The sequence below is a fragment of the Populus nigra genome, chromosome 14, assembly GCF_951802175.1.
Source record: "Populus nigra chromosome 14, ddPopNigr1.1, whole genome shotgun sequence".
Taxonomy (NCBI): Eukaryota; Viridiplantae; Streptophyta; class Magnoliopsida; order Malpighiales; family Salicaceae; genus Populus; species Populus nigra.
Genome location: NC_084865.1, coordinates 8,581,466 through 8,594,186, shown reverse-complemented (window position 1 = coordinate 8,594,186; position 12,721 = coordinate 8,581,466). Strand labels below are relative to the sequence as shown.

The following is a 12,721-nucleotide window of genomic DNA, read 5'->3' as shown; positions in this document are numbered from 1 at the left end:
TTATTTCTCAACCATGGCCCAAGGCTTGTTTGGGTCCATACATTTGGGTTTATTAATATAGGTTTTGAGTTAGTTTTGATAAATGAGTCAATTTAGCTTATAAGGGTAGATCTATTAGTGTTTTTATTTTCAAAAGTATAAATATTCTTTGTAGGGACAAAATATGAAGATATCATAATACTATTGCTACTGAATGTATTCAACTTATGTGAGAGAGATTTTTGCATTTTGTGGTTCTCTAACAAACTAAATAGACCTATCACATATTAATTGGCTTAATGGTGTTTTCCTTATACTTCTCGTTCGCAAATTGGTACTTGTAAGGAGGAGTTTCTTATTCCAACAGTGTTGGTATCTTAAGACAAGTTTTCATTGTGTCACACTCCTATCAGACATGTTTCAGCTTTCCAAGATTCATTGTCAATCTTGTTATGGGTTATATGACCATGTATATAATCAGAGGGTTTGCATCACTATATGTAATCATGATATAAAATGTTTCAAGTGTTTGGAGAGTGGATACATTGCTTCTTAAAGTCCAGATAAAAGAGCAATGATCATGAAGCATAGTGAGATTGACTCTAAAAGTGACAAATCTGATGTTGATGAAATGTCACCTTTGGAGGATTGTAGTAATGTGGAGATTGCATATCCAGTTGAGAGGGAGGCCTTGGTTATAATGTGTGTTCTAAATGTACAAGTTAAAGACGATGATGTAGATCAACTAAGGGAACATCTTTCACATTAGATGTTATATCCAAAACAAGGTATGTAAATATGATAATTAATGGAGATAATTGTGCCAATGTAGTACTACTCTTATTAAGAAATTGAATTTGAATACTATATAGTATCCTGAGCCATATAGATTGTAGTAGTTTAATGAATGTGGTGAGGTGAAAGTCACTAAACAAGTGTTGATTTCCTTCGCTATTGGTAGTTATTCTAACGATGTTTTGTGTGATGTGATTCCAATACATGCTAGTCACTTATGTTAAAGTGTCTATGACAATTTGATAGGAAGCCTATTCATGATGAATTTATAAATATATATACATTATTGTAAAAGATGGTAAAACCATCACTCTTGTACCTTTATCTCCAAAATAAGTGTGTGATGATCAATTAAAGTTGAAAAGGGAATATGAGGTTAGGGAGTGTGAAAATTCATACGAGGACAATAGTGAGAGAAAACCATTAGATTCAACTAATTCTAAATCAATATAAACCAATTGAGAATGAAGGTAAGACTCTAAGAGTGAAGAAAGTAAGTGTGAATAATGATCATTATGTGGAAAAATTAAGGAAACAACTAAAATTCCATGCAAGAGAGGATGAGATCAAATCTACATTTTATACTAACAAGCTGATGATTTTACTTATTTATAAGGAGGCTTACTTTAATGCTAATGATCTTGATCATATTATTTTTATTGTAGAAGTTTGATGATGTATTTCCTAATGACATTCCTAGCGGATTACAACCATTGAGGGGAATAGAACATCAGATAAACCTTGTACCCATAGTTGTGATTCCTTTGCCTCTTAATGAAAGTGTTAGTTTGAATGGTAATCGTAAAGCATGGATGGTGAAGACACTCTATGAGAGTGTACGACAACAAATAGAAAAAAGAAACCATGTGTATACAACCAAAGCAAATAAAGGGTGCAAATAAGTTGTCTTTCACCTTGGAGATTGGGTTTGGGTGCATATGTGCAAAGAGAAGTTTTTAGCTTATAGGAAATCCAAGTTACAATCAATAAGAGATAGGCCATTTTAGATCCTTGAGAGGATCAATGACAATGTTTATATAATTGATTTGTTAGGCAAATATGGTGTTAGTGCTATAATTCATGTTTCTAATCTTACTTTGTTTGATGTAGATGTTGATTCAAGATTGAATCATTTTGAAGAGAGAGGGGATGATGAGGAAACACACCATTGACCATTTAGAGGTGTCAAGTGGACCAATTAAAAGAAGCTTAAGGAAGCATTGAATGAGCTTGTTCATCATGTTTGGGTCAAGATGAACTTAGGGGATCAAGTGGTGCCAATGGAGCTTAAAGAGCAACATTTGATTCATCTAATTCAAGTGCAAGAAGGGCCCGATCCATGTGTAACATGGGCCTGGTGTGTTCGACCCTATGACAACCTTGTTTATGCAAGATTTTCTAATATAACAAGGATTAAAAGTCAACAATTATTCTTCTTTTTGTGCAAGGTAAAATCAACCAGATTAGATCCTTAATGGGAGAGGATTCTTAGCATTCAAAAAAAGTTTCCTAGTGTACTAAGGAAACTAAGGGGCAACATATTTGTTTTCTAAGTTAGGGAGGATTATTTAATGATACTTCTTATCTAGAAAGGAAACTAATAAAGTTAGCAACTAAAGAGAAATGAATCATTATTTTTGTCGAAGTAAAGTAAGGAAACCAAGCTCTACAAGGAAAAGCTAGAGGCGATAACAAATATTTCCAAGTAAGAATTGATTCTCGTAGTCTATTTAGAATTTCTAACGTCGACAACTGATCGTAGAGCTACAAGGAATGATTACTTGGCTAATAAGACTATTTAGGTTAGGAAATAAGATTATTTTATGTTATTTTCTTTGTTATTTGCAGCATCATGCTTTATACCTTTATTTTAATTTTTGTTTTCGTGTTTTAGGCTTGCATAATTAAGGGTTTAAGTGTAATTGTAACAAGTCCTTATAAAAGTCCACATCTTTGGTATTATAGGATTTAGCTTAGGTTATTGCACATAAAAACATCTTTGTGACCTACATATCAGTTTCATGTTTTTTTCTTAACAATAAGTTTAGATTGCTGCATCTATCTTTGTGAGTGTGTGAATGTGATTTTTCTTTTCTACTTTGGTTCTTTAACAAACTAAATCGACTTATCAAAGAATAATTGTCTTCGTCGCATCATCCTCTACTTCTCGATTATGAATTGCTATTCATTGGGTGGGGGTTTCATATTTCAATAGTTTTGGTAATTTGGTTCAAAGTAATCTTTGTGTCACACTTTCAAACTTGATTTCTTGACTTTCTAAGAGTTGTATCGTTTACATGTAGGTTACGTGACCAAGTGTTTACAGGTTTCATGGATTTAGTTTTTTTTTTAATTTCGACTTTAACCTTAGATTTGTTGGAAATAGAGCTTTGTATGTTTTTATTTTCTTTCTATGAATTTGTCCCAATCTAGTGAACCATGTCACATGTTTAAGTTAACCTCAGTTGACTCGAGTCATTTTGTTTTGCCACCTTATCCAATTAAATTTTTTTTTCACATTCAGTCAGTTGGAAATTGGGCTTCATAATTGTTAATTATTTTTTCTATAAGATTATCATGATTTTATAACCAAGGTAGCGAGTTTGGTAGGTTGATCCAGGTTGTCTTAATTCTTTTTTTTTTGTTCTTTTTTCATTAAATATTTTTTTAATTGGGTTTCATATTTTTTTTTATATGGAATTATCCTAATTTCATGACCTAGGTTGCGAGTTTAGTTGGTTGACCCGGGTTGATTCGATTTATTTTTAAATTCTTTTTTAATTGAATATTCTTTTTTCAATTTCACCCTCTAACAACTCAATCTTATTTTTTTTTATTTAGTTTTTTAAAAAAATTTATCTTTCAATGTTAGGTTAAGGAATTTTTTTTGTAATTTTTTTTGTAATTTTCTTTATTTGGAGTTATTCTAGTTTAATGGATTTAGTTTCTTTTTCCTCGATTTCAACCTTCAACATTGAATCTGTTAAAAATGGAGTTTCAAAATTTTTTTTATTTGCCTTTTGTGATTTAATATGTTAGTTCGAGTTGACTTGGGGTTTCTAAGTTATTTTTTTTATTTCATCATTCAACACCGAATTGATAAGGTTTGAGCTTTGTAATTTTTTATTTATTTGCTTTCTATAGAGTTATCCCGATCTAATAACTTAGATCATGAGTTTAATAGGTTAACCTAAATAAACCTCAAGTAGTTTCTTTTTCTTTTTAAATTTAATATTTTTTTAATTCCATCATTCAACATTAAATTGATTAAAAATTTACTTTTTATAATTTATTTTAATTTGTTTTTTTATAAGATTATCAGAGTTTCATGACTTGATTGCAAATTTAACAAATTAATCAATGTTGATTCAATGTCTTCTCTATATTTGAAAAAAAATATCATTCATTGTCTAGTTATTAATATTTAAAACAATGGAAACAAGGCTTGAACCTTTTTTTACATTAAAAAAAAATAATTCGATCACAGTGCAATGCGGTGATATTGGTGATCGAAAACGAAAGATGACTGAAAACTATCAGATGAATCCAGCTTACCATGAGTCCGTCTATTTGGTGAACTAGGCCTTCAACATGACATGTGCAATATTTCTCGATGATGACCCGAGATTTCGTAATATTTTTTCCATGCAGGATCCCAGCAGCCAGAAAATATCATGCATGGTCAAACATGTCAAAATAGAGAACCAAAGAAGTCTCAAATAGCATAGATAATGAGAGAGTAGATAATGAAATTGACCCTTTAAATCATAATGACTGCCAAAACATAATCAAAAAGAAAAGGAGCCGATTTGCAATTTGCAGCTAGAAACACAATTTGCTGCACATCCCTAAACTTGAGCCAATGCCTAGGGGACACCTTGAAACCAGTTTCAAAATGCCCACAGTTTGAGTTGGCAAAGATGACATAAACGAGAACTAGCTAGATATATACAAGACTTCAAATGTATACAACTGACAAAATAAATAGCTCTTGTTTTCTACCTACAATACTGGATTACCAGTGCACTTGCTACGCAACCAAATTAAGCGCTTCTCAACTTTGAGAGACAAGAAGATCTCCCTTGCACTAGGTTTCTTGAATAGATCCAGAGCAGCAAAGTAGACTTCTTCCTCAACTCGTTGAATCTCATCTAGTTGCTTAATACAGTCAGCTATACTGTATCTCGCATTAATTTGCCTTATAGCAGCTGTCCTCAGCTTTGATGCAGCTGCCATCTGAAATATACCCGCAGCAATAGCATCTTCAATGCCCTTGCGACCTCTTTTACGATTAGCAGTAGTAGCAGAAGTACCATAGGTAAGCGGTTGATATGTGTCTTGATCATCTGCTACATCATCTGCTTCATCAGATTCTGAAGAGGATGATTCCTCTTCCATAGTGTTCAAAGGAACCTTACTGCAAGCTGAAGGAATCCCTCCCTCTTGTCTATGCTTCCCATTGGTCATTGGTTCAGAGAATATCATGCAAAGTTGTTCGTACATAGGGCAGCCACTGCTTCTTATAGTCTCAGCATCAGGGCGTTCCTAATGTGTACATTTCACAGAGTGTTTAAGGCTGACATTCAAAGAACATAAATCAGCCTCCTGCCCCAGGTTTGGAGGAACTCCAACCCCAATAATATGCATCACAGGCTAGTACTGGAACTAGAAGTTGCATTATACATCATTTAATGGCATTATCAAGGAAGTAATCATTGGTACCAGTTTTAGCATAATTAAATAAAAAAGACATATAAATCCAATAAATATATATCTATTGTAGCCGCAAAGGACGGGTTCAAGGAGGCTTCCTCAATCTAAGGCAGGAGAGGTTTTCAATTGCAAAAAGCAACAACAGAAAGAACATACCTTTATGTATGCAGCCCATGCTTCATCATTGGCACTAATCATCCCTGTAGATTCATCCAAACTGAATTCACTTCGTTCAAGTAGTGAGCTTGCAATAGCATATTGCCTCCTCAAGACTGCATATTTGCTCTTCAACTGCTCCAAGTCCCATCTCAAACTTGTTTTCCGGTAGAATTCAGCACTCATATGCTTCCATGCTTTTTTGCTAAAAGAATTGCTAATTCTGTTCCCTCTTTGAACCTGATCAACCATCATGTCCAAAAATACCTTCGTGACACCATTTGTCCATCTAGCCCGTGGTTGTTGTTCTGGCTGCTGAGGTACTTGTCTCCTTGACCTCATAATTCGACTCACCATCTCCAATTCCATTAAAAAAATTTAACTTAAAAAAAAAAAAAAAACACCTCTGATCATGAAAGGCAACACTTTGCAAGGCTATACAGAAAACCCAGATCATACATGGAGCAATATTCAAGATTTTTCATAACACACCCTTTAAATGGCCATTGGAAGAGATATGATATCAAATGCCCATCAGCTTAAACATGAACGTAAGAGGTAAAAAAGTTGAATACTACTAACTACTTTTCCACTCTAAACACATGATTAACTTTTCAGCAAAGCAAGTACTGCCTTGTTTTTACTAGATCATGTTAACAAGTTATCAACAAAACAAATTACCGATGTTCAGTATTTTACTTCGAAAATATAAATGGACTACATAATCTCCATTATCAAGAAACAATTCCTATGCTTAGTGGTCTCCCCATGTCATCAACAGCGAGGAATTGATCGAAGAATGACAATATTTTAGTGAATATACTTGAAAAAGGATCACTAAGCTCAAATTTATTCTTAAGTCCCAAGAAATAACCAAAATCAAGTCTGCCAACTGATAACAGTATCCATCAGAAAGTAGAGAAGTAAAATTATCCAAATCAAGAACACTAGGACATGCATCGATCTCATAAACATGAATTTAAAAAATTCACCACTCAACATATCAAAACCAGGTAAAATTGAGCTCATTTTTATGAACCTTTGTTAAAAACACAGGAATAAAAAACACCCACCAAATTAAAAGAATTGAGAGATGTAATTTACCTTAAAAGAATGATCTATCTTTCAGCAAATTAGTTGGGAATTATGCAGAAACACATAGCGCTTCGAAATCTCCCAATTCTAAAACACGCTGCTTCGTTCTTGAAGATCTTTTAGACGAGACTGCTGTTAGGCTGGTTTATACTTCAGTGGGCTTTCCTTATTGAATGATTTGGGCTTTCTATCTGTTGGGGCCTACGGCCTAGGTCCGAGGCCGACGTGCATTACAGCAACGGCAGGACAAAAGGTTATACAATAGGGGTGTTCAAATTCGGTTCGGTTCGGTTTTGACCCGAAAAAAACACCCAAACCGAAAAAAATAATAATAAAAAAAGAGACCCGAAATCGAACCGGAACCGGCCCAAACCGGCCGGTTCCGGTCCGGTTCCGGTCCGGTTTTTTATCCAAAAAACCGGACAAACCTATAGGCTTATTTTGGGCTTTTTAATGGGCTTTGTAATGGGCTTCTAATAGATTTCTATTAGGCTTACAATTAATATTGATATTGTCTCATTTTCTTTGAAGATTCCAAATATATTTAATTTTTTTACCCCTAAATATTCATTTATATGAAATTATTAATGTCAATCTGTTCAATATACTTTTTTAACTTACTAATATTTTTCTACTTCTGAAAAGTTTAAATAAATAACACACACTCACAATCACACAACAATAAGTTTAAATCCAAATTACAAATCATTGCCTTCAAAGGGCTTAACAAAAAAACAACAAATAACATTACATTATCGTAAAACACTCCAAGCCACAAAAAATAAATCTTCATGTGCACATCGTCTCAATAAAAAAGCACTTCAAGAGCATTGCACTTTGATTTCTGAAATTCATAATCTAGAATTATAACATGATAAATTAAATCAGAAGATATAAAAATAAAAAAAGATATTTATACCATATGCATCACAATTTGTGAACTAATTATCATCCGTTGCTAAATGCAACTTTCCATCAAATTCTACAAAATAAAATATTAAACATGTTAGAATAAAAATGTGTTAATTAATAAATCATAAAATAAAAGATGTAAGTTTTTAAGAAACATTACCTGATTCAAGGTTTTCGTAGGTTTCAAAATCATTCATCAAGGTTGTATTATCAACTGGAATTGGACCATGATGCAACCAATTTTGACAACAAATAAGTGCTTGAACTGTTGCTGGAGATAGAGAACTTCGAAATTGGTCGAGTATACGACCACCTGTGCTAAAGGCTGATTCGGAAGCCACTGTGGATATAGGAATAGCCAGAACATGTTGTGCAACTTTCGAAAGTATCTTATATTTTGAAGCATTAATCTTCCACCAACCCAAAATATCTAATTTATCATCATTAGGATCCTCACAACCATCAACCAAATACCTCTCAACCTCATTTCTATTTTCCACACTATCTTCCTCTAGCAAGTGCCTTTTGAACCGAGCTAAAGTGTTAACATCTATCTCCATGTCATCAATAGCATCATTAACATCTTGTTTATGCCTATTATCATCCACCACTTCATCGGCTTTCAAATAAAACTCATACAAGCTCACCAAATGATCTCTCACTTTTTTTGTTAGCAATTGTGCTTTGTCATGATCATACAACTCACCAAAACAAAATTTCACATATTTCAATTTAAGACGTGGATCCAAAACATTAGCCACATACAATAAAAAATTCTGATTTGCTCCATAACCCCAATACTTCTCAAACTTACTCATCATGTTCATCGCCATTCCACTCAAAAGATTATCTCTACTTTTACACAATTGCAACAAGTTTGTATGCATGTAAATCAATTCATTGAAGAAAGAATTTGATGTAACATGCAATGAGCTAGAAAATTTCAATGTAACCATGTAAAAGATCTTTAAAAACTTCAGCAAAGTTCTAGCATTTTCCCAATCCTCCAAACTAGGTGGCCCTATGTTTTTTTTATTCCCCTTTGAATCAACCTCCAAAAAGTAACTCACATACCTAGGTTCATTTTGACCTAACCTCACAAACACCTTTTCAAACTTTTCAGCAGCTTCTAACATAAGATAAGTTGAATTCCATCGAGTTGCAACATCCAAACACAATGATTTCTTACACTCTATATGCAACTTTTCTGCACACTTCTTAAATGCAAGTAGCCTAGAGGGTGAAGATCTCACAAACCTAATTGCATTTCGAATCTTAACAACCGAAACATTCATCTCTTTCAAACCATCACATACAATTAGGTTTACAATGTGTGCACAACGTCTAACATGCAAATGTTCATTTGACAATATATTAGTTGGCCAATCTTTCATCACATTCTTTAAATATGAAAGAGTAACACTATTAGAGCTTGCATTGTCTACTGTAACAGTTAAAAGTTTATCAATCCCCCAATCTAACAAACAATTCTCAATAACTTGACCAATTGTCTCACCCATATGATTGGAAACTTGACAAAAATTCAGAATTCTTTTATGCAAATTCCATTCATTATCAATCCAATGAGCCGTTAAGGACATATAGTTAATGTTTTGGATTGATGTCCATGTATCTGTTGTTAAGCATAATCGTTGACCCTTAAGAGCTCTCTTTAATCTTTCCTTCTCTTCAACATAAAGTTTCAAACAATCTCTCATAACAGTGAAACGAGAAGGAGCGTCAAATCTAGGCTGCAAGGTCCTAGAAAATAATCTAAGTCCCTTACCCTCCACAAAATTAAAAGGCAACTCATCAATTATAACCATTTTTACTAGTGCCTTTCTGCATTCATCATAATCATAACCTATTGCCTTAAGAGTTCCCACACTTCGATCTCCTAATTCACCCCCTACTTTATTAGGTTCTAATACCAAATTTTTTTGCTTCTTATCAACCACAAAAGGAAACTTTTTGCATACTTTCAAATGACTCCACATATTACTTGTCCCATTAATAATAGTATGACATGCATAATCCTTTCCACAATAATTACATTAAGCTCTAGGGGTTGTAGGATCACCATCAAGTTTTGTAAAATGATCCCAAATTTGTGACCTTTTTTTATCATCAACATTTCTTTTCCTAGATACAGGGACTTGAAGTTGTTTACCTTTACTATCCGTGGTGGATCCTGCAGTAGTTGATGTTGGGTTAGTGTTTGAAGCTGGGGCATTGGTTGATGTTGGGGTAGTGCCAGTGGATGAAGCATTTTGATTTTGAAGGTTTTCCATCTGTAAATTACCAAATGCAAACATGTTCATTATCACTTGCACAATTCTTTTCAGCACTTAATAAACACAGATTAAAATCAGTTTAAAAATTAAAATGAAACAAATATTACAGAAGTTAAGTAATATGTCAAAACAAGCTTAGAAAATGTGTCAAAACAAGCTTAGAAAATCTATCAATGGAGGAAAAATAATTACAGAAGTAACAGAACAATGAATACAAGAATAACATGATTTTAATGACTACAAAATGCCAATCAAGATCATCCAAAACAGAATAATGAATACATTGTACAGAATGACAGGGGTTTCAAACTAAGAAACAAGTTCAACCCATATAGGAAAAAAAAATTCGTTATCCAGTGGTTTCAAACTAAACCAAAATTCATCACCCAACAAAATTGATTAAAAATAACAATCCAATATCTTCCTAGCAGGGAATGAGCACAAAAAGTCTGAACCAAAATCATTACTGCAATTAATAAGTTAATGTTGAGCCTTTAATTAAACTAGGAGAATTTAAATGATTTTATATGACTAATTGAATTCTGTAATCTGTTAATTAGGAAAGCCGAATTAAGAAAATTTACTTCAGATTAACTTTGTTTTAGGAAATTAATCATGGAGGGGGAGAAAAGCAAAAGGAGGAAAATCAAATACTAAGTACTTTCTGCTAATTACTGTGATATTTTACTAATTAATTCTACTAATTTATCTATCCCAGCTAGTGTTGTACATCATGGTTAAACAAAAATGATCATGGATAAGTAGAGTACTGCTAGCTATGGAGTTCAGTAGGGAAGAAATCATAGGCAAACACAGTTAACAGTCAACAAATCATGGATAGAAAGAGGGGAGTCTCTATTCTACTGTGTTAATTACTATTTTCTCTTAAAGGGTCCAGCTACATATTACCGCCAGCCATCACCTAGTTTACAGTGGACCAGTTACCTGAGTTTTGCAAAAATATTGATGAAGAATTGACACTGGGCTCAAACATATTATCTAGCATATTTAGATAAAGAAAACCAAAGCCACAAGAGTACGGTACTATAAACTATAAAGCAGTGTAATCTTAAAAGTTCATGCAATTAAAACTCACCGGTTTTGAGAGGCTTGGTCTGATGGAAACACTGAGTCACCGACTGTGTTGATCCAGTGGAGACTGAGGAAGAAACGTGTAAAAAATAAGTTTAACTGTATTTAAAATAACAATAACCTTAACTGAATTAATTAATTAGAAAGGAGAAAAAAAATTAAAACTTACTGGTTTTGAGAGGTTGAGGAACCGTCGATCTGATGGAAACACAGACTATTTTGGTCCAGTTGAGACTGAGGAAACGTCGATCGTCGATCTGTGTTTATGTTTTCTACGTTTCTTAGTCTAAGGAGAGTGGACAGTGGAGAGGGAGAGGCGAAGAGGCGAGAGTGGACGGGTTGTGGGTGCTCTGGTACGGGGACGGCCTTAGCGAAGGCCGGAGAGGGTGGGGGGCGAGGGGGTGGGACGGTGGGGGGCGAGGGGGTGGGACGGCGAGGGGCGAGGGGGTCGTGAGAGGAGAGATTGAAATGTTTAGGTTTAGGGATTGCAATGCGCACAGTGGAGTGGAGAGTAAACTGGACGGCGCGGCTCGATAAAATTTTCTATTTATACTAGGGACCGAAATTTTTGAACTGGTCCGGTCCGGTCCGGTTAACCCGGTTTTTGCACTACAAAACCGAAAACCGAACCGAACCGGGGTTTTTTCTACATAATCTAATCGGTTTAATCGGTTTTACTTTTCGGTTCGGTTTTTTCGGTTAATTTATTATCGGTTTACTCGGTTTTCCGGTTTTTTTGAACACCCCTATTATACAATTTAGAATTTGTACTCCATTATTGGCATCTGTTGGGCACGTGTGGGTCAGATTTTTTTATTTTTAATGTAAAAAAATTGTTCAAGCATGGATATGTGCTTTATAATAAAAAAAAATTAATTATAAACTCAAAATATAATACATATTGAATGATATATTTTTAAAATATTAATATGGCGAGACATATTTGATGATATTTTATTTTTAAATATCGAGATTATGATATGTTAGATCAATATGGGTTAACCTATCAAATCTACGAACCAAGTCATGAGAGCATGATAATCCTATAAAAAGCAAATCAAAATAAACTATGAAGGTTAATTCCTAATCAACCCAATGTTAAAAGAAAAAAATAAGAAAAATATACTCAATTAAAAAAAAACTATCCAAGTTTACCTACCAACCTTGTAACCCAGGTCATGAGATCGGGATAACCTCATAGAAAAAAATATAAAGCCCAATTTCCAACCAACTCAAGGTTGAATGATGAAATCGAAAAAAATTAACAAAAAGAAAAAAAAAACTCAAGCTAACCTATAAAATATATGACTTAAGTCATTAGACTGAGATGACTTCATAAAAAAAAAAAAAATATGAAGCTCTATTTCCAACAGATCCAATGTTGAAGGTCAAAATCAAGAGAAAAATAATTAAATCTATGAGACCTAGATAATTCTACTTAAACAAAAAAAAATTATAAAATTCAATTTCCAAACAACCTAATATTAAAAGATAAAATTGAAAAAAAAAATTGATGAGGATCAGCTCAACACCAAGCTTAATCATGTCAAAGTTCCATTAGAGGTGTCAAGTGTGTCAATTACAAGAGTTAGGGTAAAGAAGCTTAAAAAGGTATTGAAAGGGTTTGTTTAGAATATATGGAACAAGATGGACCAAAGGAGCTTGGGATGCCTAGGGAGCATGAA

The 12,721-nt window shown here is 33.6% G+C and overlaps 1 protein-coding gene across 2 annotated transcripts; it reads right to left on the bottom strand.

The window, feature by feature from the left end:
• Positions 1–4,518: 4,518 nt before the first annotated feature.
• LOC133672661 (L10-interacting MYB domain-containing protein-like) lies at positions 4,519–6,903 on the bottom strand. 2 transcript variants are annotated; one of them, XM_062093141.1, is made up of 3 exons: positions 6,748–6,903; positions 5,644–6,025; positions 4,519–5,319 (listed from the first exon to the last, which is right to left on the bottom strand). In XM_062093141.1, exons 2-3 carry the CDS (start codon positions 6,010–6,012, stop codon positions 4,777–4,779), a joined length of 912 nt encoding a protein of 303 aa, XP_061949125.1. In that variant the 5' UTR covers positions 6,013–6,025; positions 6,748–6,903; the 3' UTR covers positions 4,519–4,776. The 2 variants fall into 2 exon arrangements, with proteins under 2 accessions (XP_061949125.1, XP_061949126.1); XM_062093142.1 differs by having other exon boundaries at positions 5,644–6,000; positions 6,748–6,899.
• Positions 6,904–12,721: the final 5,818 nt, after the last annotated feature.